The sequence below is a fragment of the Vidua chalybeata genome, chromosome 1 (assembly GCF_026979565.1).
Source record: "Vidua chalybeata isolate OUT-0048 chromosome 1, bVidCha1 merged haplotype, whole genome shotgun sequence".
NCBI lineage: Eukaryota > Metazoa > Chordata > Aves > Passeriformes > Viduidae > Vidua > Vidua chalybeata.
In genome coordinates this window covers 111376052-111401697 of record NC_071530.1, presented here as the reverse complement: position 1 = coordinate 111401697, position 25646 = coordinate 111376052, and the positions used below count along the sequence as shown (strand labels likewise).

At 39.1% G+C, this 25646-nt stretch overlaps 1 protein-coding gene across 1 annotated transcript in view; it reads left to right on the top strand.

The window, feature by feature from the left end:
* PRKDC (protein kinase, DNA-activated, catalytic subunit) overlaps positions 1-25646 on the top strand; it is an 81601-nt gene that overhangs the window by 54159 nt on the left and 1796 nt on the right. The window contains exons 63-84 of the mRNA XM_053952824.1: positions 3086-3294; positions 3744-3882; positions 4312-4500; positions 5032-5256; positions 5787-5895; positions 6588-6699; positions 8257-8446; positions 9536-9710; positions 9794-9984; positions 12453-12633; positions 13149-13309; positions 14677-14888; positions 15899-15986; positions 16681-16824; positions 19571-19775; positions 20320-20387; positions 20658-20878; positions 21185-21277; positions 23018-23107; positions 24351-24422; positions 24505-24706; positions 25143-25331. Of these exons, the coding sequence (XP_053808799.1) occupies positions 3086-3294; positions 3744-3882; positions 4312-4500; positions 5032-5256; positions 5787-5895; positions 6588-6699; positions 8257-8446; positions 9536-9710; positions 9794-9984; positions 12453-12633; positions 13149-13309; positions 14677-14888; positions 15899-15986; positions 16681-16824; positions 19571-19775; positions 20320-20387; positions 20658-20878; positions 21185-21277; positions 23018-23107; positions 24351-24422; positions 24505-24706; positions 25143-25331 (3465 nt within the window). The remainder of the gene's footprint in view (positions 1-3085; positions 3295-3743; positions 3883-4311; positions 4501-5031; positions 5257-5786; positions 5896-6587; positions 6700-8256; positions 8447-9535; positions 9711-9793; positions 9985-12452; positions 12634-13148; positions 13310-14676; positions 14889-15898; positions 15987-16680; positions 16825-19570; positions 19776-20319; positions 20388-20657; positions 20879-21184; positions 21278-23017; positions 23108-24350; positions 24423-24504; positions 24707-25142; positions 25332-25646) is intronic.

The following is a 25646-nucleotide window of genomic DNA, read 5'->3' as shown; positions in this document are numbered from 1 at the left end:
GCAGTTCATACCTCTGAACTGATTTTTCTAGGTTTCTAGATTTCTGATCTCTAGAATTTGAGTCACCTTTAATGTTTTAATTGCATCAGTAACAAGAAGAGGTTTGATTACAAATGAAAGCTATTTCAATTGAAGTGGGAATTGAGAACAATTGAAAGGGTTATGTGGGTGTTGTGCTTATCTTCCTGTTTCTGGGAAGTGCTTACTGAGGAATTCTTTGATGTCTTGAGGATATCAGTAGCTGTCAGACCGTTTGTTGTTAGCCTCTCTTGTTTATTTTTTTCAAATTAGTCCCCTGAAGTAGTTGTTTGGGGATTTTCAGTAATGAAGGAAGGGCTCACCAGAGGATGAGTGCGTGCACCACAGTTGTTTCACTGGGTTGTGAGAATATACTGACCTGGAATAGATTGTGAATTTCATCGTTTAACCCAGTTTTCAGGGAGATAAAAAAAAAAACTTATCCCAGCACCCGTTAAATACCCACTGTCACTGTATTGAATGATTCTTATCAACCGTTTTGATGTTGTGTTGGATTCATAGGTCTCAAAGGAATCTTTTTTCAGTGGCAGCTAATGGTTTCTTTTTTGTTATGGAAATTTAAATACTCTGTGACAGTAGGTATCACTCCAAATACAAGGGAACCATCTAGTTTCAACCAGCTTTGTAAACAGAGAGAAACTTAGTACTTAGTACTTGTAGTTACACATCTAAAAAAATGTAATTTCTTGTTTACTTTTTTTCTGTGCAGCTGCATAAAAGGTCAAATACTATGGGGATTTTTATGGGCTGTCTTGGTATCTTTTGAGCCAGCGTCTCACAATAGCTATCTGTTAATATTCCCTCTTGACATTGCATTTGTTGGCTCTGTCTTGATAATATTATTTGTGTTGAATTATGCTGTCTAGACCCTGCTAATAACACTGTTGCATTAGGCTACTTTTTTTTTCTGAATAGACATAAAATGACAACTTAAGAAGTAGGTAAGTTCAATTTCATCAAAAATATGGACTTTGTAAGAGCAATGAGAACATCTCCTTGCCATCCTCATCAATAACAAAAGTACAATATCACGAAGTCCAAACAGCCTGCAAGCAGTGAGAGGAAGTTTTTTCCCAGTAGGGAATTGAGTTCACATTGATCAAGAGAGCAGCCTGGGGGAGTGTGAGCAAGAACTCAGCAGTGTCAAGGCTTTCATTCGACTCACAAATGTGAGTCCTAGTGGCTTGGCCATTTGGAAGTATAGCTTTTCTTTCCTATATACGAACAGCATAATAAATACTGGCTGGTTTCAGAAAGGCTTCCTGCTTTACTGCTGTTTCTTTCTGGTTGTTTGACTTTTTAATCTTCTATGGGTTCGTGTCCCATCGGAAGAGTAACTTGGTGGGTTAAAAGAGCTGTTTTTTTCTACACCTATAATGTTAAAATTGACTGTGAAGCTCTGGGATTCACTTTCAGGGCAGATTAAGGGCCAACTGAAATATAAAAGAGGTTAACTCCATGACAAAAGTTTACATAGCCTCCAAAGAGATGCTTGGCCTCCGAAGAACTTATAATTGCTTTACAAACATTTTAGCTACCAGGCCAGCTTGGAGGCCATTCTCCCTAATCTTTGAACATATGGTGCAAGTAGACAGTGCTCATTGCATATGAAGCAGGGAACATTTCCTCTGCTTTGAGAAGATAAGTGATCAAATAGTCAGCAAAATGCACTACATAGAAAGATACCTCCTTTGATGTGGGATGATGTCTGTAAATTTTAAGTTTGGGAGGATATTCATTCTTAGCACATACCCTCACACTTTTTCTTGTGGTATGAGAAAGGGCTTTTGGTCTTACCTTAGCAAAGTTCTTCTTAAGGTTTTAGATTGTGCAGTTGTTCACCTTAAGTCTCACTGTGTTCCTGTGCCCCTGAAAGCTGGCAGTCAAAGAATGTGTCTGGGGGGTGTGTGCAGCTAATTGAAATTGTCTTAATAGTAGCTGAAATATATATGCTAACTCCTCATTGGGATCTGACTGGTCTGTAACACAAGAAGCTACAAGAGGCTGTGTTTTTTTCCTCTTTTTTTATTGAGCACGAATTTTTTAGTGTGAGAGTCCCAACTCTACAAATTGTGTCGTGAGTTTGCTTATGCCAGGTGCCTCTTCTGTAGTTTTTGTGGTGGTTGTCATTTATCAAAGAAGTGTAACTTGGTTGTTCTCTGTCTCCTGTTGCAACCTCAAAACAGTAGTTTCTTTTCACGTAGTATTCTTGAGCATGCTGTGTTGCAAGAATCTGATTTTAATTTTTGTTCTAAAACATGGTGCTGTTTCTTGTAATGAAAGCTATGCTGCACCTCTTCAATGTTGTGAATTTTTTTCTTGTTTATTTAAGATACTATTGCAATTTTTCTTTAGTGAAAAAGAAAACAAAGGAAAAACCTAACACTGGATTTAATAAACATGCTGCTTTCTTGATTTATTTACCTATATTTAGAATAATGATTTAAGTATTTAAAAATAAAAATCTTCAAGTAAACAGGAATGTTTATCCCTGAAGAAGAGATTATTCTGTTAAATATGATAAAAGAAATACTGTCATATCTTTAAATCAGGCAGGAGTAGATGAGTACAGTACTAGAGGAGCCTAACAGGAAGCTGTGATGTGCTAAAACTGGCTGAATGTGTGGATAGAAAGCCTCCAGCTCAGAGAAGACTTCATGGTAAATTGTGCCTTTGGCTTATGGCAGGAATGCACCACTGAATAGGCTAAGTGAAGCACAGCTGCTGTGTAGCAGGCAAAATCCTGCCAACAAACAGAAGGAAAAGTTCAGGCTGTCAATGTGTCCATCTACCTCTCCCCCACTTTCCTTGTGATTCTGTCCAGAGAGTTGTCCCATGTCTTGGAGCCAAAGTATATGGGATTACTCTGTACTGTTCTCTGTCCAAAGAGCAACAGCACAGATGGAAAAGATTCCAGTTTTCCCTGGGTTGAGAACTTCTGGAGGCCTAATGGCTTAGTTCCATTTTAAAGCTTGCACTATAAGAAAAAGGATACCAAATCTGTATCGTTTTACACCAAGTAGACACCTGTTGTTTTATTTTACAGGAAATGAGTTACCAGCACAGAGAGCTACTGGAACTGGACTCAGCTAATGTGAGCACGAGCTGCCTTGCAAGTTTGCAGCAGCCCATGGGCATCCTTCTTCTGGAGCGTGCCCTGATGGCTCTGTCCCCTGCGGAGGAGCCCCCGTCCAAAAGGATGCGTGGGAGGACAGAGTTGCCCCCAGATGTGATCAGATGGATTGAACTTGCTAAGTAAATTCTTGTTTGAGACAATTTACTCCCACTTAGGTTTGCCCTGTGAAGAACTCTGCTTTTAATGTCTTGTGGGATTTCTTTTTTAGTCTTTCTGTCTTTTAGAATTAGATATGCTTTTAATTTCTTCTCAGTTAATACTGTCAGTGAGAGCAGTTAGACTTTAAAACTATGCACTCTCACGATGCTGTCAGACTGCTGAAAAACATCTTGTTTATAGCTTTTCAACTGCAAGAGTTTCCATAGTTCAGCTATCACCCTACAAGATGAAGATTATGTAGTTAATTATGTATTTCTGATTTTACATAAGAAATACTTACAAAAATTTACTATTTCAAGCTTGTAGTATTACTGCTTATTGATTTTTTTTTTTTTTTAAGATAGCTTCTGTTTGCATTGATATACATCTGCTGAGCTATTTAAAAGATTTCTCTTTTCAATTTTATTAGGCTCTACAGATCCCTTGGGGATTATGATGCCCTTCGTGGCATTTTCAGTGGTAAGATTGGGACTAAGGAAATTACGCAGAAAGCTTTGTTGGCAGAAGCAAGGAATGATTATGCTGAAGCAGCTCAATGTTATGATAAGGTAAAATGACAATGAGATATTTTTGTTTCATAAGTCTCTCATGACTTAAAAATAGTCAGATTAGAAAAAAGTGCAATTATCTAGGCAGACAAGTAAAAACATACGGGTACACTGCAACCCTGAGAGAGCAAATTGCCTGTGTTCATGGCTTGAGTTGCAGTGGGTAAAAATGAAGACAGATCTCTAACCGTCTTTTAAAATGTTCACTCTTCAGAAATGTAGGTTTACTGAAGATAGCTACCTGAAATTAATTTATGTATAAACACTGCCAAGCTTGAATTTTCTGCATTTAATGTTGCTGTCGCACTTCGGTAAATGGATAGATATTTTTATGAGAATTAATTACAGTTAAGTTGCTCATGACTTAGAATTGAAATAGATTCTTGGCTGGAATCTGGCACTATTCTCCCCTTCAAATTCATTCCTTAGGCACTCTCCCAAGAAGACTGGCAAGATGGAGAGCCAACAGAAGCAGAGAAGGACTTCTGGGAACTTGCATCTCTGGAATGCTATGACCACCTCACAATGTGGAAGTCTCTGGAGTATTGTGCTACTGTTAATATTGATAGTGGAAAACCTCCAGACCTAAGCAAAACATGGAATGATCCATTTTTTCAGGTTTTTAGAAATTATTTCATTGGTACTGCACCATTTTTATCTCTTCAGGGATGTCCTACAGTATTGAGATTATGGGTGAAAATCAGTTGCATTGTTTGAGTTACTTTATTATGGAAAATAGTGGACAGTCTGATATATTTAAAAAATTGAAACAATTTCTTCTGTTTGTTTGTTTTGATGTTTAATTTTTACCTCAAGTCTATGGCAGATCCCACAGGATAAAGCCAGCTTTTTCGTCTTCATTCTTTCTTTTGCAAGTCTTTTTTGTTACTTTTCTCACTTACATTTTTTTCCTATTTTAAGAGTTACCAAAGCATGGATTTTGAAACTAGTAAAATTTGCTAACAATTTCTTGAGCTATAAGAAAAGACTGCTGTGATTTGTTAGCAAGTAGGAATTTTTCTAAAGGGAAAATATATTTTTAAAAATTCAAAATGTTTTTATATTTATTTGATTTGCCACTCATAACAAAAAAATTTGACCATCTAATATTCCATTCCTAGAAATAAAGACTGCATTCTCACTTTGTAGGAGACATATCTGCCATATATAATACGCAGTAAGTTGAAGTTACTGCTCAGTGGGGAGAATGACCAGACTTTGCTAACCTTTATTGATGAGGCAATGAAGACAGAACAGAAGAAAGCCATTATAGAAATGCACTACAGCCAAGAACTTAGTCTCCTGTACATCCTGCAAGATGATTTTGACAGAGCCAAATATTACATTAGCAATGGCATGCAGATCTTTATGCAGGTAATAATGTCTTCTATCTCTGGTATGGGTTTTTTTTGTGTAAACTGAAAAAATGAAACTGCTGTTGCTATTACTTCTTTTAAATTCACTGCTTACAATGGTGAAAAGTGAGTGAACCAGTGGAGTGCATTCTCCTTCTTTAGTTTGTTTTGTTTTGCTGATTTAATCTTTTATACGTTTTTCAGATTGATTGTGCAGACAATAAAAAATTTATTTTGTTCAATTTTTCCGGGGCCTCCTGTCCCCAGAACAAGCTCACAAAGGGTGTTGTATTGGGAAGTTACAAATTCCTTACATTACTGAGTTTTGATTAGACTGTAGGACTTTGGTGAAACCTAGGATAGGAATTGCAGCTAGAATATGCTTCTGTGCTTGTCCAAAGCAGAGTTGCTCTCTGATTATCAGCTATTTAATTGAAAGAGGTTGGGTTCTAAAGCATAACATACAACAGCATCAGATCAATAATTTGTAGAGCACTGAACAGAACCATGCTTTAAATTCTGTCTTTGATTCTCTTCCTTTCTTTTCAGAGCTACTCCAGCATTGATTCCTTGTTATATCAGAGTCGAATGACCAAACTGCAGTCTGTACAAGCTTTGACAGAAATACAGGATTTCATCAATTTTATGACCAAGAGAAGTAAAGTTTTTTTTTTTTTTTCTCAATCAATTCTCCTTTTGTATTCAGTAATTGTGGTTTCCTGAACTTTGAATTTCTGAACTGCTATTTGAAGAAGCATAAGTCTGGAATTACCTCTTACTGTCTTCTTGACAGTAAGACTTATTACAGTTTTGTAAGAGGATTGAACATATCTTTGTGTTCTATTACAAAGTTGAATTAGCATAACTCTTATGGTAAGAGTTAAGCATCTCTTTTGGAAGTGCCAGTTAAAGTTTTAAATGAAGCTTTTTTATTAGAGTAACTTTTGGTAATAAATAGCAGTTAGAGATGAAAAAATGGATGTGGTATATAAGTTGCACCTACTGACGTAGGCCTGAAGTATACATTCATGTGCATAAACCAAATTAGATATTAAATTTAGTTAACGGTTCCACTATATTCCAGCATGTTCATATATGGAAAGGAAACTACCTGGTGATGATCCCCAGTGGCAGTTCACACAGATGTCCTTATGGAATCCCCTGTGCTTCAGCAATAAACAAAATGATCACTAGATGATCACTAAGTGGCATTTTTCATGCAAGCCCAGAAATTCAAGTGGGTTGCTTAATTGCAGTTTTCTGGTTTGAATGTTAGACTATATTTTGTTTTGCCCATTTTCATGCTGTTTGGCTTCAGATGCATTTAAAATGTTCTCAATTGATTTCTAGGTAACTTAGCTTCAGAGGCTTCCCTTAAGAGACTTCTCAGAACTTGGACAAGCAGATACCCAGATGCTAAAATGGATCCTATGAACATCTGGGATGATATCATCACAAATCGGTAAAATTGCATTCTTGGGTTAGCTTAGGTTCTGTCTGCCTGTTGAGTTCCAGGAAGTGCTTTTTCTAATGCTGCTTGTTTTTGTATGGGAGGGATTTGATCCAATGTGTGACTTTTTTTTTTTCTATTTTAACTGTGGTAGTAGCTTTCTCAATATAACTGGGGAGTTTGTGTGACTAACTTGTGGTGAGGAGCAAAAGGGGGTTGAGAAATGACCAGGGAATAAATCGTATTTTATAGGGAAACATAGATGTTAGTTTAGTCATTTTCTTGCATCAGTGACTATATGCACTGTGTAAGCTGGCCCATTTCAGCAGTTCTTGAACATATTCACTTGTAATTGAGGAGATTAGCTGCATTTAGCTCAATGAAACACCACCTAAAAGGTCAATCAGTTATGAATAAAAATACTTGGGCAGTTCCAAAATGAGGGAGCATACGAAACAAGCCCAGCCCTGTCGCTCTCAGTGCTTCACCTGTTTATAGGAAAGTTAATGACCACTGTTTTAATTGGAGACTTCTGTTGTGCAGCTGTTGCTAGAAAGAACAAAGGCTCTCTGGAGACTCCTTTGGATTAGCTCTGAAAAAAACTGGAATGCTTTTTGAAATTTAAAAGTTTTCTGCCCTTGCCATAGTGTCTGTCTTCGTCCCAATTCATTCTTCCAGTGAAAAATCTAGATTAGTCTTCCTATCCTGTGTGATAACTTCTTCAGTAGCTCTGCTGATACATACTGTGCTCTGTGATTCATTTTGTTATCTCTTGGTGTCAGGAAAGCATGGCTACAGAACAGCTTATTGCAGTTCAATATTAGGCAGAATACATGGCATGGCTTACTTTTGAAAAAAGTCTCAAAACATTTATGACTTGAAGGGTTGTCAGGGTTTTAAACACTTTATGTGCTTTTTGAAAACTTTTGTCTCACTTTAATTAAATACCAAAGGATGTGCCAAGTGCCACTTGAGAGTGTAGTGCTCTCCTCTACTTTGAGTAACAGTCTACATAATGAGATGTGCTATTAAATTAGACAGGACTAGTTGTGGAGTAACAGGATTCAGCATGGATTCATGGCAATTCCCTTTCAAAAGCTGAGTGTGGTTGCCGATCTGTTCTGCAACACAGATGTCAATGTTGGCATGTATTGATGGGATAAACATTTGAGTAGCAGGTTGACATAAAATACAGCCTGGCACTCACACTAAATAATTGAGACTCCTGTTTGTTTGCATGTCTGTGAAGCTGAAATGCAAGTTATGGCTTGGTGAACTTAGGGACTGTAGCTTACACAAAGGAACTAACTAACAAAAAATCCCACTCTATAGTGGACATTTTCTAACACTAATCTTATCAGTTCAAGATCCTGAATGCTCTCAGGTCAACAGGAACCCTGTTAGGAGTGTCCAGACTCTGAGACCTGTGTTTAGCCCTGCTAAACATGATAGCTGTAGCTTGACATTTTCTATTAGCTTTGTTTGCTGTTAGGCAGATCAACATTTTTGAACATTCATTTCCTTGAATGTATACCAGAGTGATCTATATCCCTGTTGTTTATTGTGCAGGTGTTTCTTTCTTGACAAACTGCAGGAGAAACTTCCCTCTGATCAGGCCAATGACAGTATGGAGGTGGATGGAGAATACAGTGCTGGTGACCAAATGGAAGTGGATCAACAGAGTGAAAACATTCACTCAATGATTAAAAGCTGCAAATTCAATATGAAAATGAAGATGATAGAAAGTGCCAGGAAACAGGTGAATATACTGTCTGATAGCTTCCAATTTGCTGAGAAAATACATAGAAAAAGCTGGAAAAGCCTTTTAGGTGGTATTTGGTACCCTTTTGACAGGGCAAACCTTGTCTCTTTTTGACCCTGCTGTCCAGGACATTTTGAAGGAAAGTCAGTTCCACAATGAAAGAAAACAAAAGGATAAATGTTAATTACAAAGTTAATGATAACTTGTCATTACTGGAAATGTGCCTGAAGTCCCCTTTGATCCACAGATGGTTTTGGACACTCTAAAGGGCAGATAAAGTATCTGAAATGTTTCAGTCTTTAATGGAAGGGATGCTTGCAATCAAGCATTATGCTTCTTATTTACAAATAATTTCTTCTGTACAAGAGAACAAATCTAAGTCTGATGTAATTAGTATAATTTACTTCAATCAGCAATGCTGGATTTCTTTTTTTTTCCACAGTTTTCATTACTGCTGTTAGTTAACACTAACAAAGAACTAAAGTTAAGTGACTTAGAAATTTTGGGTTGAATCTGGCTGTTGAAATGACTGAAACAACCTTTTTGATGATGGGCCTTTGGTGTTTCAAGCTTGAGACAAGATGAATCCATCTCCCATCTTCTGAGATGCTGCAGAAATCTGCAGTCATTAACAAGAGTTTATTTTAAGCAATTTTATAAGCAAATATAACATTATTGCTTTGTTGACTACACACTCTTGAAGGAGTAAGTGAAAAATAAGATTTTCTTTAATGTTACTTTTGTGAAACTTCTCATCAAAACACAAACATAAGTGATTTTCTTAGTGATATCTTAAATCAAGTTGTGTTTCCCATATGTGATTGTATTATAGAGCAGTTAAATGCTTCATGCAGCTGGAATGATTTTCTCAGTCGTTTAAACCTCTGTTCTTCTCTTTTGCTATTCAAACTTCTCCATTAGCACAAATACGGTTCTGAATATGAGACCCAGCAAACAGTGAGCATCTCTTTGCCTTACTGCAACTTTACTTGTGTCACTTAAAGCTCCTCATCCCTGATTTGGTTGTGGGCAGGTTTTAGTTTCTCTTCAGACACATGGTCTGAAGTTCTCTTAATCTGAATACAGAACAGCTTTGCTGTGGCCAAGAAGCTCCTGAAAGACTTGCGCAAGGAAGCCAGAACGAGGGAGGACTGGCTGGTGAGGTGGAATTACGCCTATTGCCGCTTCACTCACAGCAGCAGCCGCAACCTGAGCTGTCCTGAACGCGTGCTCTCAGTGTTGAAAACCATCTCCCTGCTTGGTAACAGCCTTTGCTTCACCTTGTTTATTTTACAAAGTTGCTTTGTTGTCCACTTACCAACTTTTGTTTTTGAATTCCAGCAGAAGATACCAAATCTGACTATCTCAGCAAGAACATAATGGCCTTCCAAAACCAGAATCTTCTTCTGGGTACTACGTATCACATCATGGCCAATGCTCTTAGTCAGGATCCAAGATGTCTTGAGCAAATTGAGAAAGAAAAGGCTGGAAAGATATCACTAATAGCAGGAGAAAGCCTTGAGAACCCTAAAAAGGTAAATGAAAGGGGAAGATCTTTTAGTAAGTTCAGTGTCATTATTGCTACTTCAGTAGGTGGTGATGGCTATGGATAGATACAGAGCATGTGAAACCTGTCTGCTATTAGTAGTGATTTGTCCAGCAACACCAGATAGAAAAAGAAAGGGCGGGGGAAAAGCAAAAAACTACGCTGAGGTTGCTGTTTCTTCCAGGTTTTGCTCTCCTGGAGGTTGGCATCACTCTAACATTTCTAAATAGGAGAATGTTCTTGTGTTTCTCTCTACCTGCATTTTGAGTGGAGGGGGAAGACAGAGTCACAGCATCTGCATGCATAGTGGTGAGACAAGGCTTGAGATCCTCAAAGAATGCCTTGATTTCAGCTGGGCATTTGTGACCTGCTTCATGCCCCCAGGCTGTTGTCTTTGATAAAGACATATTTATAATACTGATACACTTACTTTATCTAGGTCATTTTAATGGAAGAGAAAAGTGGAATTTTTTAAGGCAGAGCGCATGCAGGTTGTCTTTGCCTGTTTTGGGTAGGTGTGCATTTGAAGAATACAGCACTAGACTGTGCTGCAACTAAATATTTGCTGTCAGTTGTCCCACATGCTGTGGCATTGACTGTTGCATCCCGGGTTGTCGCAATTGACTTCTTGTCTGTCAGATGGATTAAGAATTTGAAGTACCACTGCTGGCTTATATCTAGTAATTTCTAAAACCACCATGAAGATGCTTACATTTGGAATCATAGAATGGTTTGCTTTGAAAATTACCTTAAATATCATCCAGTTCCAACCCCCTTGCTATTGGCAGGGACACCTATCACTTGAACAGGTTGCTCAGAGCTTCATCCAGCCTGGCCTTGAACACATCCAGGGATGGGGTATTCACAAATTCTCTGGGCAACCTGTTCCAGCGGCTCACCACCCTCACAGCACAGAGATCCCTCCTAATATCCAATCTAAACTTACTCTCTTTCAGTTTGAAGCAATTGCTCCTTGTCCTGTCACTACATGCTCTTGTAAAAAGTCCCTCTCCATCTTTCTTGCAGGATCACTTCAGGGAATATGAACCATATTTGTATAAAACAAAAAAAAAGTTCCTAATTTGTGTTTTATTCTTGTTAAAAGTAAAGCAGATCAAGAAGAAATTCCTGCAAAAAAAGGTTTTAAATTTTCAGGTATTTAGAAACTTCAGCAAAAGCTGAATTTATTAGCTAATTCTTAAGAGCATTCTTCTTTAGGCAATCTAAAGGATGAGCATAATAGTTCTTCTGTGTCAGATGAGTAAGATTGCCATACTAGGGACTTCTGAAAGATTAAGAAGCTTAGCCTTATTTTAGCTTAGTATTAAGCAGCTCTCTGACCCTGGTAGTCTCCTTCTACCTACCTGACTATTTAATTTCAGTTACAGCATTTAGTGTGGCCAGAAGGGCCAGGAAAGGAATTGTCCTGCTGTGCTTGGCAGTGGTGAGGCTGCAGCTCGAATCCTGTGTTCAATTCTGGGCCCCTCACTACAAGAAAAACATTGAGGGGCTGGAGCATGTCTGGAGAAGGGCAGTGGAGTTGGGGAAGGGCCTGGAGCACAAGTGCTATGAGGAGCAGCTGAGGGAACTGGGATTTTTTTAGCCTGGAGAAAAGGAGGCTCAGAGAAAATGTCATTACTCTCTTCAACCACCTGAAAACCTGCCATGTCCCAAGTGAGAGGGTGAGATGAAATGGCCTTAAGTTGTTCCAGTTAGGTTCAGATTGGATATTAGATTTTTTTTTTTTTTTTTTTTAAAGAAAGAGTGGTCAGGCATTGCAGTAAGTTGTCCAGGGCAGTGGTGGAGTCACCATCTCTGGAAGTGCTCAAGAGGCATCTGGACACTTTTAGATGTGGTTTAGGGGTAATTGTGGTGGTGCTGCATTGGCACTTGGACAGATGATCTTGAAGGTCTCTTTAAACCTTCATGCTTCTGGGATTCTGTAAAGAATCCTGTCAAGTCACCCATTGCATGAGCTGCATTAGAAATGTATTATGAATATTACTATATTTATAATAGAGAAAAAGGCATCACATTCAAAATAGTTTGATGCATGCTTTTTGAACACAAATTCCAAGTGTAACTGTTACGCAGATGTTGTAGATATGTCTTAACCGGAAAAAAAACAGAAAGTTTTATTATATTTTCTGTTAACTGCTTCCAAAAGTTCCAGTAACGTTAACTTTTCTGCAGTGACACAAATTGCACTTAACATATCCAAAGACTAATTTAAGTTTATGTATTCCCATTGAAAATTGTAGAAACTAAAGTTCTGGAAATCACTGCTAGAAATAACATCCCGATTTTTTTCCTTTATATCAGCTGCTCAGAACATCTTAAAACAGTTTAAGGTTTATCTACTCAAGACTTGCATCAAAAGCTCTAGTTTCAGAAAGGATTGTTCAATGCTACTTCAGCACTAATGTGTGTTTTTTTCCTCTTTTGGTTGAATTTCAGGTGCTGGCAGGTCTGAACAAGAAGGCTTTTCAGTGTTTCAGCTGTGCTGTGAGGAAGTCTGAAGAGGAGGTGCAGTCCTGCTCCATGGACCATGTGGACATGGTGGGAGTTGTCGATGCATATATGACTTTGATCAGCTTCTGTGACCAGTATCTGCGCAGGGAAGAAGAAGGCTTGCTTGGTTAGTCAGGATCTCTCCTAAGCTTGTGGGGTGTATTTGTCTGTGATCCGTGAGCTTTTGCTGTACCCAGGAGATCTCCGTGAGCAGCACAGCTTGAATTTCAGTGGAGCAGTTTGACCTCCGGTTCAGCATTATTTGTATGCCTTTTTCCACCTCCACTGTTCCTTCTACCTTTGGTACTAGTAGATCACTTGTATCTCGCTCTTACTTGTGATAAATATATCATATCCAGCAGATGCTTCCCTTGTTCCTTCCCAGACCACAGCAGCCTTGTCTTTAAAGCAGGCAAGATACCAGCAGTGATGCAGCTTCCTGATAAAGCTAATCCTTACAGTCCCCAAGTACATGTGTTGCAGATGTGCGCAGTTCAAACAGATGGGAAGGAGAACAAAGTAAAAATACAAAATACACTTGATAAAAAAATACCAAATTGTAAAGATGAATGTTTCAGATGATCAAAGACATGGAACAAGTGATGGTGTTTCTGATAATTCTTGTTTAATGTCTCTTGGCAGAAATTAACACTGTGGATCTGCAGCAGTTCCCAGCTATTGTGGTGGAGAAAATGATAAAAGCTTTAAAACTGAATTCCAGAGAAGCCAGGCTGAGATTTCCTAGACTACTCCAAATAATTGAAAGATATCCAGCAGAGACATTGGGTCTAGTGACACAAGAGGTTAGTTGCTTCAATTTTTCTGGCATCAAATGCTGCTGTAAATCAAATTTTAAAGGTGGAGGTGGGATACATAAAGAGGTTAGACTGGCAAGTTTTGCTTCAGGGAAATCAGATAAATTTTATCCCATCATTGTTCTTTGTCTTTTCTATAACTTACTGAGTCTAATTAATGTGGACAGAATTTTTTTCTTAGAAATTTAATTTTTATCATTATTCTGATTCCAAATGTTTGTGTGAGAGTTGGTGGAGAACAACTGTGTTATGTTTTGTCTTTTTTTTTTTTTTTTTTTACCTTCAGAACAATCTAAATGGGCTGACAAAGGTGGTTAGCATTAGGATGAGGAATGTATCTTATTCCTGTAGACAGAGTTTCCTGTATGCAGGAAGCCAGCAGCTTTTCCAGACTCATTCCATGTCACCCACCTTTCTCTGTCCTTCTTCACTTCAGAGATTACTACAGCTTTGTCTTCCTTTGTATTTCCCACTTCCTTCCTTCTTTCCTTCCTTCCACAACCTGTCTCTGCATTGCCATTCCATGGCAGGATACCAGGAGCCTTCCCTGCTGCGGTGGGACAGATAAGCTGGGACCTTCTCTGTGACTCAGGCCTGTTCCTGCCTTGGCCTGCCTGTCTTTCCGAGCCCATGTCATTGTGCTGCTGCTCCCAGAGCAGCAGGCCCTTTGAGAGAAGGAACTCAAGTGAGGCAGAAACTCGGGTTAGTTATCCCAAGGAACTGAGAGAATAGCAGAATGGCTGAGGTGCACAAGGTGTGGCCATGGAGAAACACCAATAGTTCAAGCAGAACCTGACACCAGCTGACAAATCTCAGTCAGAAAGGGAGTTCACCAGGCATTTATTTATTCTATCCTCTGTCTTTCTGTGAAATAAATACTGGCAGTCTGATCTTAAATTCTATTAGAAATGCTTAAAGATGAACAAAGGACAAAACTGTGATAGGAGTTTCAGTGTTCTCCTTCCTGGCATTTTTTACTCAAATCAAGACTTCAACCCATTGAAAGAATTTAATTCCTTCCAATTTTTGAGTTGTTTGTATGTGATGATCAAAAATTATTGTATTGCATCCAGAGACAAAAGCCACAAGTTTGAGTGTAAAGCCTCATATTGATCAACCGGCTGCAAATCTTTATAATGGAAAACCTATTAAGCAGCAGCAGTGGTGGTAATAGTAGTAATAGTAATAATTAAATCTGTGCTTCACTGGGAGATGTTTTGCACACCTAGTGGACATTCTCTGTTTCCTTTTCACGTTTCTCTCTCAGGCTGCACCAGGGAGCAGTTTTGTTTGTTTGCTATGTTTGGTATTTTTGAGGAAGACCAAAGACAAAAGCAGTGTCTGTGTTTTTGCAGCTTCCCTCGGTTCCCTGTTGGCAGTTCATTGGTTGGATTAGCCAGATGATGGCACTACTTGACAAGGATGAAGCAGTAGCTGTACAACATACTGTCGAAGAGATTGCAAATACCTATCCGCAGGCACTCATCTACCCTTTCATGATCAGCAGTGAAAGTTACTGCTTCAAAGATACTGCGTCTGGCTGCAAGAACAAGCAGTTTGTAGAAAGGTGAATTTACAATTGGGAGTAACTCCTTTGTATGTTTTTTTTTCAGGAGTGGACAGATTCATTTATTTTTCCTACGCAAATCCTTTTCTTTAGTGAGCACGAGAAATATTAGAGGGTAATCTTGAGTTTTTGTTTAAAGACACAGAGAAATGCAATACATCAGCCCAGGTCAGTGTCAGACATACTCAGGTTGGTGGCACAAAATTTTATGAAGTGTTGGGAACATATAGTCCCTAAGCTGTTGAAAGTTAAAAGTTTTCCCACAATAAAGCAAAAAAACCACAGAGAGGCAACCCCTTTTTCTTTGTAATTCTGTGGTATTGAAAATTTATCATATTTCTAATACCAAGAGGAAGCAGCTATATTTAAATAGAATAGACACTCATATCAGACTTCAGAGAGGGCAGTGAAATGGATGCAGGTTATCCTGGGAACAGCTCTTGGCTGTGGTGTTCTCTGCTTATCCACTGTGCAACATGTAGCTTCTCTTACAAGCTTTCCCTTGTCCCTTTTGGCACGCAGTAACACTTGAGTTAATCCCCAGCCAAAAATCAGTTTCTATCACACAATGCTGTAGAACCACACTTAAAATTTTGGGTGTCTTTTCTCCTTTTTCTCAAATTTGATACATTTGCTGGATAAATTTTTGCTTAAAATAAAAATACAAAGTCATGTGTTTCACAGACAGTGTCACCCTTCAGTAACTGTCGTGACAGGGCACATGGTCTGGTCAGTGCCTGTGTCTGTTTGAAGCATGCTTTCCACTCACCCACCAAATTCCTATTTTCATAGTGGGACCTATAATTAAAAAACTGGCATATTTAGTCAACATATATATAAAGAGTCATGCAGCCCAAGAGGGAATTCCAAGGAAGTCTTATCTAACTACACCTGAATTGTTTTACCAGATTCTTGTATATAGCAGACAGTCTAGATCATTGTTTATCTGCAGGCAAGGTGGTGATGGTAGTTCCTGTTGCATTATGATGCATTTTTTTCTTCTTTTAAAGGATCAAGAATAAGTTGGATAGAGGGGGAGTAATTCAAGATTTTGTTCGCTCCCTGGAGCAGCTCTCTAATCCTGTAATGATTTTCAAGGTGAAGTGTATTTTTCCCCCACTTCTCTTTCATTCCTCTCCCTCTGTTCAGAGGAGCAAGTGCTGGGTGGAGCCTGACACATTCAGTTGACACCACAGCCACAGGAAGTGGTTCAACCCAACACCAACTCATGATGATGACGATGATGTCGGGATGCTGTCAGCAGCTTTCACTGGTGATAGACTCCCTGGCTGTGCCAGCTGGGTGCTCTGTTCCAGCCCTTTTCAGCTTTCCCCTTCAGGGTCTGTGCCCTGCCCCATGGTCAGTCTTATCATTCTGAAGCCCTTACAGAATTATCATTTGTGGCCATCTTTATAATTTTGGACAACTTGTGTTCAACTACTTGTGTTCTTATGCCCTTTCCCTGCTGGGCATCCCTGTCTACGTTCTGACTTGTTTGTCCAAATGATACTTGTCCTGTGATTTGTGCCACTCCTGGCCTCACAGAGGCTTTCTTAGCACAAAACACTATGGTAGTAAACATAATTATTATAATAAAGTAGAAACATTTTATCAAGACACAGAATGAAAGGAAAATAATTCCACAGTCTTTTGGTTGCCCTTTTTTGTCAAAAGACACACAATAGTTGACTCTTAGTAAATACAGTAACCCCAGTGCAATCTGAGTGGCCTATTGAAGAGCAAGGGTCAATAGATCTTTTCTCAGTACTCATCTGTTCTCTTCTCTTTGCAGGATTGGGTTGAGGATGTCAGAAATGAGTTATCAAAACCTGAGAGGAACAAAAAGAAACTTAAGGAAATGTATGAAGGAATGTACAAGAATTTGGGAAATTTAGAGACTCCTGGCCTTGGATTAATGAGGAAAAGGTTTATTCAGGTATATGTGGTTACTGAGTAGTGTTGTCATCATGGCTTTTCTAGAAGGCAATAGAAAGTCAAAAGAGGGAACCAGATCACAGCTTTTACAGGTGCTGCGGGACTTGATGAGACTTGATCTAGTCAGGAGTACAGGACTGGGATTTCTTTGCTAGAAGCCATGGACTTAACATAGTTCACTTTCCACTTCTAACTGCCCTGCAGGGATAAATGTTCTGTCTTACACAGCTTCTACCTCTCCTGTCCTGCATGTTGCCAGGTTCTTAGGACCTGAGCCTCTAATCATCCGTGGGAATCTGGCTTTGTTTTTTGTTCCCTGCTGCCAAGGATTTATGAGCACCTTAGGGAGTTTTGCTGTATTATACTACTCAGATTTGCTGCTGATACAAAGTTACTTATACAGAAGAGTTACAACTATGAAGAATTAAAGAAAAGACTTTACAAAACTGACTGAATTCCAAAGTGGTGAAAATCAGCATAGAAAATGAAGTGATACATGGGGCAAGAAAATGTAATTCCCCTAGTATCATATAGAAATTCTGCATATTTTAGCTGACTATTGCAGTTCAAGAACAAAATCTTGATTTGTGATGGTTTGTGATGGTTCTTTGAAAACATCAGCTACGAAAACTCAAGGGCAGTCAAGAAAGAAAAGCAAATGTTCATCATTATTAAGAACAGAGAACTAAATGGATTTGTACATTGGCATAGCAGCCTTCTCTGACTCTGGCTTCTTGAATATTATAGTCCTCTGCAGTATTCTCGCACAGATACAGTAAAATTGGATGAGGTTCAAAGTGGCAAGAATAATCAGAGGTACAGAGTAACCACTGCATAAGCAACTTCAGCATTCCTCCAGTTGAAAAGATGCAGCGATGCCAGATACAGTAAAGCTTTTAACATCAGTCCCATAGTTGGACTTGGTGAACTTACAGGTCTTTTCCAACCCTAGCAATTCTATGATTCTATCAGGAGCGCTGAACAGGAAGTAAATACACTATGGAAGTGGCAGGTTCAGACCAGTGAGAAGTATTTCCTCATTCAGTGCACACTTAGGTGCTGAACTCCTGTTGCAGGGTATTAGGTGCTTTCATGGGTTCAAATAGCAAGCAGGCAATAGCACGGAGAGGGGGCAATGCTTTTAAGAGCTTTTACATACAAATGCACACTCCCGGGTCCAGAAATCCCTGAGCTGCAACTTGCTGAGGCCAGGAGAGTGATACTCCTGTAGAAGGAGCATCCTGACTGTTTGCTTGTACTGTATGTGCATAGCCCCGTGGCCAGGGCGGGGTGCATCCAGCTGTCTCCCATTGTGGCCATCCTTATGTCACATTAGCATTAGATAAACTAACCTGGGTGTCTGTAGGGAGATTCCTTCCCCATGAGTGGGAAAGGTGGAGGATGAGAGTAAGGTGGAGTCGGGAGGAGGTGAAGTGATAATGAAGTAGAAAGGGTAATTGGGAGTTTAGGGGCACACTAGCCCTTTGAATGTGTTGCTGTGAGATAAGATGGGTCTTTGATGATAATGACTTCGAACTTAAGAGTGGGGGATAAGAATATGCAGGATGTGCCGGTGACAGGGGTGGGGGTAGGGAGAGGGGAGCAGCTATACAGGGTGCATGCACAGCAAGGGACGTAGCAGGCATAAGCACAAAGGCTATTTGGATTATTTGTGTGCCCACACACACACAAAAAAATCTATGGCTCTTTAAAATGCTGAAATGTGCAGTGTTAGATGATACAGAGAGAAGAGCAAGGGAGATGCTGGAGAGGGATATCAGGGTTGTTCCCCTCTGTTAAAGGGAAGAGGGAAAGCCGAGAGTAGCTGCAGAAGAGAGTCAAGGTGATGGTGCACGGGCTCTGAAGTCTTTGCTTTTATGATGCATTATTATGAAGAAACAAAGTGTGCTGTGAGAATAACTGTATCATTTCTAATGTCCTTGCTGGGGAAAAAAACAAATTGTCTCTCTTGACTGACACATAAAATTGCTCTACTAAGTTGAGTACTTCAGTCTCATACTCTGGAAATAGATTTAGTGATAAAGATGTTTTTGACTGTAGCAGTCTCCTCAAAAGGATAATGTTTTTTGTATTTTCATTTAGTTCAGTGAAATAGCTGTGTCTTCATAGCTTGGTAGAAAAATGATCAGGCAATAAAAAAAAATCTTTCCAAGCCATTAATACCAGGTCCAAGAAGGAACATTTGGTTTTTCTAGAACCTTGAATTATGAATACAGGAAGTCAATTCAGCTAACTATTTGTAGATAATACTTACTTTGTTCATTAAATGGATCCATGTCCAAAACTTTGCTCTTTTCCTATATCAGGATATTTTAAATCCTTTAAAATATGGGTTTATGCATTCTGTGTCCAAAATTATTGCTAGGCAGTAATAAATCCACAAATAATAAATCCGATAGTAAGTAAAACATGTAAAACATTTCATAGAGTCACAGAATGATTTGGGTTGGAAGGGACCTTAAAGAACATCTAGTTCTACCACCCCTGCCATGGCCAGTGGCACCTTCCATTAGACCAGGTTGCTCAGGGTCTTCCAACCTGGCCTTGAACACTTCCAGGGATGAGGCATCCACAACTTCTCTAGGCAACCTGTTCTGGTTTATATTAAGAATTTCTTCCTAATATCTAAACAAGCTGTATGTATAGATAGAAAGGTACCCTTTTGGTGCTCTTGGGTAGTTTCTAGCACTGTGTAAACAGGATTCTTTTCTATCAATGATTGTTAGGCTTTTGGGAAGGACCTGGATCATCATTTTGGCAGAGATGGTTCAGAACTGTTGGATATGAAGACTAGTGACTTCAATGCGATTGCAACTTCTCTCCACTCAAAAATGATCAAAACCTATAAAGAACCTGGGAACCTCAAAGAGTGTTCACCATGGATGAGTGAATTCAAAGCTGAGTTCTTGAGGAGTGAACTGGAGGTTCCTGGTAAGTTCCCCTTCAGTGACAATAGTGAATTGTCCCTTATAAGAAAGTTGCTCTTGAGCTTTATTTCGTATATTGGCTATATGACCCTTCTTTCTAGCCTTAAGCCTTGTCTGGCCTTACTTGAAATAATTCTGTTCACTCATTATCTCTTAAATCCATTCTTAAACTGTAGTCCTGATTTTTAAAATTGTATCTAAGCTTGTATCTCTTACCTAAGAATTTAGTATTTTTCTAAAGGCCTGACTCCAGGAAATCTGATATATAAATCTAATACATGTTTAAATCTAGTTCAAAAAAGGTTGTGTCTTCTGAAACCAGCAAGAGCTCAATTCTAACAGCTAAACAAGGAAAGGGTATCAGTAATTCACACATAAAATCATACTATGTGTATGTTGGATCTTTTTTACACATTTAGAAATATTTTATTAATGGCTGTCATTCTACCAGTTTGACAAAACATTTGGGTGTGTGTTCTGTTGTTAAACACACTTTTAAAATAACATCAGGCTATGTACTAATATATTTTTTTCCACTACCACTTCAGGTCAGTACGACGGAAAAGGGAAACCACTGCCAGAGTACCACGCAAAAATCTCTGGTTTTGATGAACGGGTATGTTTTTAAGATTGAGTCAAAATCCTGTGTGGTATAAATTTGTGTCCATATAGCATTTGAAGAATTTGGTAGTAGCAAGGTCATTGCTTGTTTACACATCTTGCAGCATACAAAGGAAGGGCTGCAAGTGGGCATTTGTTTTTCTGTTATAATTGAGTAACTTGATTATGTCATCTAGGAATGACATATATGCTTAATTCTAGCAATGATTCTGTAAGACCAAGTCTTCTGTCACAAATATTTTTCTTTTTCCTGTCTTTTTCCAAGATAAGTGTGATGGAATCCTTGAGGAAGCCAAAACGTATAACAATCCGAGGCAGCGATGAGCGGGAGTATCCTTTTCTTGTCAAAGGTGGTGAAGACCTGCGACAAGACCAACGCATTGAGCAGCTGTTTGATGTAATGAACATTATCCTTTCCCAAGATGCTACATGTAGCCAAAGGAATATGCAGTTAAAAACTTACCAGGTCATCCCCATGACAACAAGGTAGGCATTTATCTTGAAGGGACAGAAATCCTTATGTTAACATCTATTAATTTTGGGATGTTGGAAAGTGAGAATTTTGTGTGCCAAATTCAGATTGAGAGTGTTTTGTGCCTTGGCTTAATGTTTTTTTTACTTTTCCTTTTAAACAACATTGAAATTGCTTTGTCTGGAAACTGTTTTTTCAGAGTATCTTTAAATTGGTAGCTTTTGACCTTCTTTTACCAAGTAATATTGTTTCCCATTTTGTGGCGTTCCTCTAAAGTTCAGCTCTGAGCTACTTGATATCTCTGACTTACTTTATTTCAGACTGGGACTCATCAAGTGGCTGGAAAATACTTGTACCTTAAAAGAATTCCTTAAAAATAGCATGTCTGAAGAGGAAGATATCAGCTATTACAGGTGATGCTTGGTTTAGCTGTCTGCTCTAATAGAAACCACTACTAATGTGTTTTTGGATAACTGACAGTCTTGTGGCAGGATTTTCTTTTACCTTTTTTTTTTTTTTTTTTGTAATTAAAGAATAAAAGAAAAGCATTTATAAGCAAGGAGGCAGTTTGTACTTCCTGACCCAAATTAGTAATTGGCAACTGTTTGTTTAATGAGTGCCATTGTAGCTGGACTATCCTCCACCCAGCTTGTTTAAACAACAGACTTATAATTATAATCGTGTGTGACGTCATTATCATCACCATTTCCTTATCAGCAGATTGATTTCTTACAAGCAGAGGATTTTGATCTCTTGATTTGATCAGGCAGGAAATGGACTTAGGTCAATGAGGGGCAGGGGAAGGGAGTAGCGGCAGAGCTATTGAGAACCTGGGTTCAGCAGTGAGTCAGTGATGGGGGATGGAACTTGGCAGCAAATGCACAGAACACAAATGGAACAGAGCACTTTCTCTGACTTGATACAAATGCTGGATTTGAATAAATTATATTGCTTTCTTGTGATTGCAATTGCAGGTTGAATACTTATAAAATTGATTTAATTCTGGCATTTCAAGCCTAGTTCTGTCTTGGAATTTACAAATGTGGTTTAATTTACAAATGTGGTTCTCAGTTACATAATCTCTGTTTGTGTTTGTCTGAGTATTGTTGTCATCATTTATTTTTACTAATTAACATTTATGGGGCAGGTTAGAGGAAACTCCAGCGTGGAGGTTGGATTCCAAAGAGTCTTTATTTCTATGGTTATTTGATTTGTGAGCAGTTTAGGAATTGCTAGAGTTCCTGCATTGCTGCTGTCTGATTCACTGTTGTGAACAGCAGTGGTATTATGTTGATCTCAATTCACTGAGTGGGAAAGTGAAAGAAGACTCACATGGAACCATATCATGAAGGGAGGAAATGTATAGTATGTTTAGTGTAGATCAGTGTCTTCCTAAAAGATGGGGGGAACAACTTTCTGAATTTTTGAAATCCTTTATCGCAAAGTGATGGGCTACAGTCTATAACTGATATATGCTTCTTAAATGGAAATGGTATTCTCTATCTCAAAACATGCTTTGGAAGGAAGAGAGAAGGTGGCTGCTCTGCTAAGTTGTTGCCTCTGAAATAGTTTAAGGTCTGATGTATTTAGTTAAGATGGGAGAAAAATGTCAAATTATTTCATAAGCAGTGCAACTAATGAATACTAGCTTCTTATGGATTAATACCCCAAGTTCAAGTACCCATTCCTCCTCTCTTGTGCACACTGAGGAGATACCAAGCTGCCTTCCTGCATTCCCTGCCCATTGGGAAGGACAAAGGGCAGTATGTACTGTGGTGGACTACATAATGCTTCTCAAAGGATACAAGACTGCCAACAATAACTTTCCCTCCCTGGAGAAATTATTTTGGATCTTTCTTCTGGAGGTCTTACAGTACCTATTGACAAATTAACACCTTTGAGATGTCTAATCTTCTGTCCAATATGACTGAAGTGTGTTCAAAGCTGGGGCGAAGGAGATGAATGGATCAGCCTATACTCTGCATAAACTTCATTTCCATAGCAAGGCTAAAATTAATGTAATAAAGTTTCCTGACTTTTCCTTTGCATAAAAATCTAATGGGTCAGAGCAGCACACAGCCTGTGGATAACCAGATAGGGAGTGGTGAGATTGTACAGGGAAATCATCAGTGCTTTTCTTTTTTTGTCCCTAGCCCAAGAGGACCTCGTGCTACCTATTCTGAGTGGCTGTCCAGGATGGGTGGGAAAGCACAGGGCATCTCTCGATACCATGCTATGTACAGGTAGGTTTCAAAAGAGAACTTCATGTGAAATACAGAAGCTAGAGTGTGCACACATGCAGAGATGTAGAAATTCCAGGGAAAAAAAAAGTATGATCTGCATCATAATATGATGGCTAGATCTGATTTTTGTTCATTTTACTGCTTTGTCTTCCTGGAGATGCTTTCCAAAATTCCTCTTGCCAAAAATCCTACCAGAGTACAGGAATGCTTCCAGAAGCTTGCTCACTTCCTTTAGAAAGTGTCTAGAAGCAGATGCTGCTCTTCAACTTTATTTTCTAGGCATCTTGTTCCTGATTATGCAGTTAGGTAGGCTGCCTCAGAGCCCAAGCATCTGCTAGAGTTGGACAGAGAAAATCACCATGATTCACTGAGAATTTAAGAATATTTGATGGTTTAGGTTCTGACTTGAGTATCCTCTCAGAGGAATTTCCACATCTACCTAGATCTAGTTCTTTGGGTGGTAAAGTGAAGTGTCCAGAGCATTTCTTATAAGCTCATAACCTGCTTAACCAAGTGTCTTGCTTTTTAAAGGAAAACTTTGACTTGTTTAACTGAATTAATATTTGTATTCAGATCCAGAACATGCTTTTGAAGTAGTTCTCCATCACCCCCACTCATCTTCAGTCTGCTGCACTAAAGGGCTGTCCTCTGTTTCTCAATTCTGCTCCTTTCAGAGGGAAGTAGACTGGAAGGAAAGCACCCGGCACATGTCAGCTCTCACAAGCATTCAGAACTGGATATAGGCTAGGACAAAGCCTCCTTCCCCAAATCTGCATGGCATGAGTGCCCTCAGCACCAGTTCTTTAGTTCTGTTGCTTCCCCTCTGCTGCACTACTCTCTAGTGTCAGTAAAGCCTCAGCCTGCTGCTGAGAGATGTAACTGGGGCCTTAATTCCTCTGCGACTGTCCAGCCAGAATGAACATGATTGTATTGCTTTATTAAAACTTAACCCATCAACTTAATCTGGAGGAAAATACACAAAATCACATACTCTTTTGTGTTTAGAAATGTCACTTAGAAATGTCCAAACACTTTTGTGTTTGGAAATAACTACTGGGAGAAGGAGGAAGGATGGGGCACTTCTAATGCCAGATAAAATTTAGGGGGTAAGCCCTTTGTGGCTCACTGTACTGTTTACTGGAGTAAGCACCACACACTGCTGCGGTCACGAGCGTATCTTGACTTTCAAAATCCAGCAGGCTGTTACTTCAGCAGCCACCTTTATTTCTCCACTACTTTGCAGGAATGCCAGCCGTACAGAAGCGGTCACATCCTTCAAAAGCAGGGAGAGCAGCGTTCCAGAAGACCTGCTACGGTAAGTGCTGCTGATGGCTGCACACTGTGAAACAAATGTTGGTGTTTCTCTGCATTCAACAAGCGAGTTCTGTTTTGTTAAGGCGAGCCTTTGTGAAAATGAGCACATCTCCTGAGGCTTTCCTGGCCCTGCGCTCCCACTTTGCCAGCTCACATGCACTGATGTGCATCAGCCACTGGATACTTGGGATTGGAGACCGGCATCTGTCCAACTTCATGATTAACAAGGAGACAGGTGGCATGGTGGGAATAGACTTCGGATACGCTTTTGGTGCAGCTACACAGGTATTTGTTTTCAACTAATCTGTTACAGCTTTTGCATTTGTTATGTGCAATTACTCATGTGTTCTCAGTACTAAATTTGATGCTCTTCAGTTGCCATTGTTCTGGTGCAAAATAATCTTGACAAGTTATTTCAAGTCAATTGAATAAAATATCTGAGTCCAGATATTCTCAGACAAGCAGTGAGCTATAGAACTCCACAGAGTCAACATGGTGGTGTTTTACATGGTTCAACCGTGGTTTCAACCACTATCACTGAATACTCATGACTAGAGCTTTGATGTCACAACTCGGTTCAGTTCTACTTTTGCACGTTATTTTCAGTGCAGTGACAAAGAGGGTTTCAAAGCTTAAAAAGAATAAAATATTCCCATCTAATCCTTCAGTTCCAAGGCTTCTTACTTCTTGTTTTCTTTTGACTGTCCTTCCCCTTGGCTAGTTTTTGATTGTGCCAGAGTTGATGCCCTTTCGCCTGACTCGCCAGTTTGTTAATCTGATGATGCCAGTGAAAGAGTGGGGACTCATTTACAGCGTGATGGTGCATGCCCTGCGGGCTTATCGTTCAGATCCAGACCTCCTCATCAGCACCATGGATGTATTTGTAAAAGAGCCTTCTTTGGACTGGAAGGTGGGGTTTTGTCCTCTTTCATTTTTCTTCATGTGAAATTTCTTAAACTGTAATAAGAATAAAACTGATGAAAAAGGAAGTATTCCTTGAGGCTCACTCTCAGTACTCCTTTTATCTTTCTTTGTTTTATTAACTTCTCAGAGAAACTGAACTTAAAAGTATTTAAAGGGACAGAATTCTGTATTGATGCACAAAAAATAGTAGTGTTTGTCTGTGTTATCAGTCTACTGTTCTTTATCTTTCATGATAATCCTAAAGACATGGGTAACTCCTGATCATGTTATGCCACTTATGGCACCAGCATAAATATTTTCA